General features: G+C 31.7%; 1 protein-coding gene across 1 annotated transcript in view; it reads right to left on the reverse strand.

Annotated features, from left to right (window-relative positions):
- LOC115225859 (histone-lysine N-methyltransferase SETMAR-like) overlaps positions 1 to 5,625 on the reverse strand; it is a 10,459-nt gene extending 4,834 nt beyond the window's left edge. The window contains exon 1 of the mRNA XM_029796853.1: positions 5,474 to 5,625. Within this exon, the coding sequence (XP_029652713.1) occupies positions 5,474 to 5,625 (152 nt within the window). The remainder of the gene's footprint in view (positions 1 to 5,473) is intronic.
- Positions 5,626 to 5,896: the final 271 nt, after the last annotated feature.

Consider the following 5,896-nt stretch of genomic DNA (forward strand, 5'->3'; position numbering starts at 1 on the left):
ATAATTATTTTTTAAAAATTCAAACAATTATTTATTTGAATGAAGATAAAAGAATTCAATTTTCATGCGGCAATATGGCCTTTGTATGCAGTGCTTATTTTATTGATTGTGGTTTTTATTTGAAGTTATTAAAGCAGTTTTTTGTTTTTGATTTTTTCGTTGGCTGTAAAACTATCAGCATCATTCCTATCACTTCTTGCTTCTTCTTATACCGTCGACCGTTTTATGAAATCCGATTTCTGGCTGCTTACATTGTTTTTCAAATCAGTAAAAAGATTTATGTCGCTATACAATGCCTCTCTTTTTGCTACTTGAAATTTCACACTACCTTCCCTATTAAAATCGTTATTAATGATACGAGATTCCAGAGTTCTTGCCATTTGTAGCCCTTCTTTTACAATTCCAGTAGTAATCAGTGACTATAGTTCATTAACATCAATCTTGCTTTCGCTGCTTGGAATCATGGTGAACACTTCAAATAAATCTTCTTCCTTCATTTCATGCTACATTGTTCCACAGTTTCATACGATAACTAATTCATCCAATCCCTCAACTATTTTTGAATTTTAAATATTCTTACAATCAGAATTATTCTAAACAAAATGCACTTAAAATGTCAATTTAAGGTGTTTTAATTTTCCGAATTGCTGCTGTAATTATTTCCATAGAGTGTAGAATATTAATTTTCTGAAATACTAAACTTGTTTTGTTCCATATCATTGTGCAATATAATTTACCTCAACATTACAAATCAAGTCTTTATTTAACGTATCTTAAACGTTAGGATATTCAAATTGCAGAGACGTGATGGGGCGTTATAGATTAACAATAAAAAATTTAAGATCATATTTTGTTTTCTACAAATTTCAACTCAGAAAAGAGAATTGGTAATACCTCTTTTAAATATTGCAGCAGTAATCCATGATCGCTTTATTTGCGTGTCAGTGAAATGGGAGAGTGTTTTTAGTAAATCCTCTTAGTGTATGTGGATTAAGAACCCTAATACTCTCTAATGATTTCATGAAACATTCATTACAACATAATAATGTGATTCGGTTTGTAGAGGTTTTCAACCCACTATTTCCTCCATTCCTGGAAAAAAGTTCTGATTGGTATTCTCATCGAGAACAGACCGGTTTCATCAACTTTACAAACTCGTTTAAAATATATATTCGATTAATTTAGTTAATTGTAGCACAAATGTTTTAGCAGTTTACTTGTCGTTTGATCCACTTTTTCCAGACTCTATGATATTATATAAGAAGCTTCGATTTAAAAGTTTTCTAACCACTCGTAACTGCCTGAAGATCCATACCGTAGTTCATTAGGTGTTTGATTTATAATGTTGATTTGAAGAAAATTTCTTACAGCTTTTTGTTACAAAATAAAGCTGTCTATAGGAAATCCTTTTGGAATTTTATCATTTATCCAGAATTGTATAATTTTTCCATTGCTTCTGTAATATTTCGAGATATATACGATGTGTGTTTAGAATTTATTGAAGAGCCTATAATTATTCAGTTTCCAATATTTTTTCATCGTCTCTTTAAATTGGTTTAACATTTATTTCATTAATATTAACTTCATTAATAATAATTTCATTAATATTAACTTCGTAGTTTCTATCGAACCCTTTCCATTTTGAAATTAATTTAGTATTTTAATTTTAATTTCTAGAAAGATCTACTGTTTTGATCCTTTCTGGTTTGATATTCGAGATTCATTTTCGAAACTGTTGAACGGAATTAAAAGGAAAAACCCAAAGAAACTAGCGTATAGTGTGATGAAATGTACCTGATAGTTTCAATATATGGTTGGGTAGTATATATTTTATATAGTACGTTGTATTTCATATTACGAATATGAACAATATAGCTGAAAGTAAGAGCATCAAAAGAATGTTCTGCATAGTAAATACATATACGGGAGGGACTCATATATAATAGAGTAGCGAGAGACAAAAAAATCGCTTTAATAGATTTTAACCCCCACCCAGGTGGGATATTTATCTTCTAACTGCAAGATGGAACCAGTTCATATATGTGAGACTCTATCGCATATTTGTTTAGAAAATAAAACGCAATTTTGCAGTCTTTTCTTTCCTTCATAATATTCACATTCTCTATTTACCTAAATACTGATCACTTCTTACTCCATATATCCGAAATATGACCATTGTTTTCACCAATTCGCTCTAAAGATAAATCCATTTTTCTTTGCAACATCATAGTTTTCCGAAATTTTTGGTTAGCTGATCTTATGGAAATTATATCCTTTGATTGTTGGTTTTAGATTTTAAACACTCTGAAAGGGAGTTTTTGTCAGCTAATTGTCTGGATAAGCTCAGTTAACTTTTTCAGCCTATTTTATTACATACGTGAAAGCCTATCACATGTGTATGTATCAATCAGAAACATCCCTGTGGTTCTTTCACTCATACACACAGGCGATTATACACTGCCTTATAAGTTAGACAACCTAATCTGAGTATACAGAATAAAATAAACCTCATAGAAATACGTGAACACTTATATATTGAAAGATAGAATATTTTACAAATTAAATTTTGCTTGAATGAAAAAGAGCCAATAACTGACATCGAGAATCAAATTTATTGATTTATATAATGCTTCTTGTTTGTTAAATGATTTTAAAAATACCATCGCATAACGCAGAATCATTTAAGAAAGAAACATAAAAATGTATCAACTAAATTTTGTTTGATTCTCGGCAGCAGTTATTGCTGCTTGTTCATTCAAGCAAAATTTAATTTGCAAAATGTTTTACATGACATACAAGTTTTGATATATTTCATCAGCCTTAAGAGACTTGGAGTCAAAGCTTGATTTCTCAACGAAGAACATCTCTTTCAAATGTACACAACCTTGTGCATGGATCGCAACGTTAAAGTAATCGTACGTTTCACATTAAAAATAATAAGAATGAAAAAACATCAAACAAACAAAACAAAACAAAACAAAAACAGAATCCACCAAGACCAGAACTAAAACCACATTTAAAGTAGAACCGAACAAACCGAGTACCGTTTGAAGCACGAGGCAACTGCACCCCCTACCCACCCACAATTATATATTAATATATGTCTATATATGCATGCAAGCATACATATTTATATATATATATATATATATATATATATATATATATATATTATATATATATATATATATATATATATATATGTATCTATGTATGTTTATATGTATGTATATGCATACATAAATACATGCATACATGCATACACGCACACATATGAGTTTCTGTGTGTACGTTTAAACGTACAACTGCTGCTGGTAAATTTAGAGTTCCACTTAGAGTATCAACATCCAATCTACTTCCAGTAAAGTAATGTGGTTACTACTGTACTTAAATGTAGAGGAAATATAATGAAAAAAATTATGAACTCTACATACAGTTTATGCTATTCTTTCCCTACACACGTTTCATCATTGTGGATATTTGCATCTCCTATAGTGGGTGTTCATAACACATTTGGATGTAGATTCACAACGGTTTTTCAGGGTAATATTTTATAACACCGAGTTAACTCAGAACAAATGCTTATAGATAGATCGAGGGAAAAAATGTTTTTTATAAGTATTTCGTTTATAAATAGATATATGTATATTTATTTATAAAAATCCTATGGAGCTTTCTGTTCAAATATCTGATATAAAAAATCGCAGAATGTATAATAATAATAATAATAATAATAATAATAATAATAATAATAATAATAATAATAATAATAATAATAATAATAATAATAATAATAATAATAATAATAATAATAATAATGATGATGATGATGATGATGATGATGATGATAATAATAATAATATATTATATTTTATTCTTTCAATTTTTTTCTATTTCTTCCCGAGTGTCTTCCCGACTCCTTGGTCCAAAATTCCTCACTGTATATACATTGATAGGCCATTAAACTAAACACACCTGATTGTTCATTTTCAAAATGAAATGAAATTATCCGAAAAAGGAAATAAGAAATAAAAGTATAAAAATACATTGGTATTAATCGTTCTCATAGCGACAATGCTCTTCTCAATACGTGTGACTTACCAGTTAAGACGATCTCTTGTACTTTCTGCAGGCATGGTAAGTCAGGGATCATTCTCAAAAGATTTTCAGTTCCTTTTTTGATTATTCCAAGTGCTCCTACAAACACTGGTATTGTAACCTCCTGAGAGGTCACCATTTTTCGGTCTCAATTAGTGAATCATATTTTCTGAGCTTGTCAAATTCTTTCGCCGAGACATTATGATCACAACGAATATTCTTGTTGATCAGTAAACAATGTTTATTGTTTTGGTCTTTCACAACAATATCCGGTTTATTTGCTTTGATGGTTCAGTTTGTATGTACTGGAAAGTTCCAAAGAATCGTTACATTTCCTCCCTCAGTTACAGTCTCAGGGTGATGATTATATCACTTGTCAGCTTTTGATTTTATAATGCCGAAACATTAACCAGTGTAGATATTGGCCAACTCTGCCCTGTCTTGATTTATACTCTATTGGTGCTAAAACTTTACATCCAGAGATTTGGTGGTCCACTATTTCAATCACATCATTTTGGATCTACTTAATTTTTCATAACATTGGTTAGGTAGTTCTGGATCAAAAAGATTTGCTTTTGAGCAGCTAAGATGAAGCCTTTGTCCTCTGGCTTTAACCTTGAGTTCCGTAGCCACTGATGGATGTGCTTCTGCTCTACATCAGCTTGCTTGCTACGGGCCACATATTTTCTGTGCAGAGGTCTCTGCTCCCACCGACCAGCTAATTGCTCGTGCGCTTTTTTCTTTGCCATTAACCTCACCGTCTTTGTAACAGCAGCTGCCGCACTCCTTTCAGGATGGATATTGGTGTGCAAGACCAAAACAAATATTTTGCTCTCCTTTATGACAGAATGAATCTTCTCCCTCCTCTCGTAATTTTAAATGGACATTAACATCCGGTCGTGTGTTGTTTCAAGATATTTGCCCAGTCCAATAGTGTTGGTTTTTAAGAGACTTCAAATTGGATCAGTCCTCGACCTCACTGGACCCTGGGAAGGTAAAGACGATCCTCGTCTTCCTTTGGGTGGTGCACCTCAGTAGCTTGCGTGTTTTTCTGTCAATTTTCTTTATTTCACTGAATTTGACAAGCTCAGAAAATATGATTCGTTAATTGAGATCGAAAAATTGTGACCTCTTAAGAGGTTACAATACCAGTGCTTGTAGGAGCACTTGGAATAATCAAAATTCATTGTGGCCATAAGTGACAACTGGTACTGCTAAGGAATTCACGACTAACACCTTGTTACGTGCGTTTGGCTCAGATTGCAGGACTGTTCGAATTTACCTATAACATTCCTTCCTCATCTTTTCTTTCATGTTTGTATGCTGAATGCCAGAGTCTTCATTTATTCTGAGATGTTTGTAGGTTTGTTCTTACTCAAGTTCTTTTATAACTGTGTCAGCATCAAACACGACCGAATTCGTGGTCTTTAATTCCTCTTTCTGGAAAGTGGCCTTGGCACACTTTCCATGATCAAACTCCATCCCGATGTCATCACTGAATATGTAAGAGGCCTTCAAGCTCATCATTGTATTTGCCATAGAGTTTCATTTAATCCACATAAAATAGATGGCTGCTTATTATCATTATTATTATTATCATCATCATCATCATCATCATCATCATCATCATTATTATTATTATTATTATTATTATTATTATTATTATTATTATTATTATTATTATTATTATTGTCGTTTACTTTTAATCTGCATGTTTGATGCAATCACTTGCCGGGGCACACCCAGCGCCCTAGGGCAAGTGAAGGTTAAGAGTTGTTGAAATATAGCTGAAAGCTTG

The sequence above is a fragment of the Octopus sinensis genome, linkage group LG2, assembly GCF_006345805.1.
Source record: "Octopus sinensis linkage group LG2, ASM634580v1, whole genome shotgun sequence".
Lineage (NCBI taxonomy): Eukaryota > Metazoa > Mollusca > Cephalopoda > Octopoda > Octopodidae > Octopus > Octopus sinensis.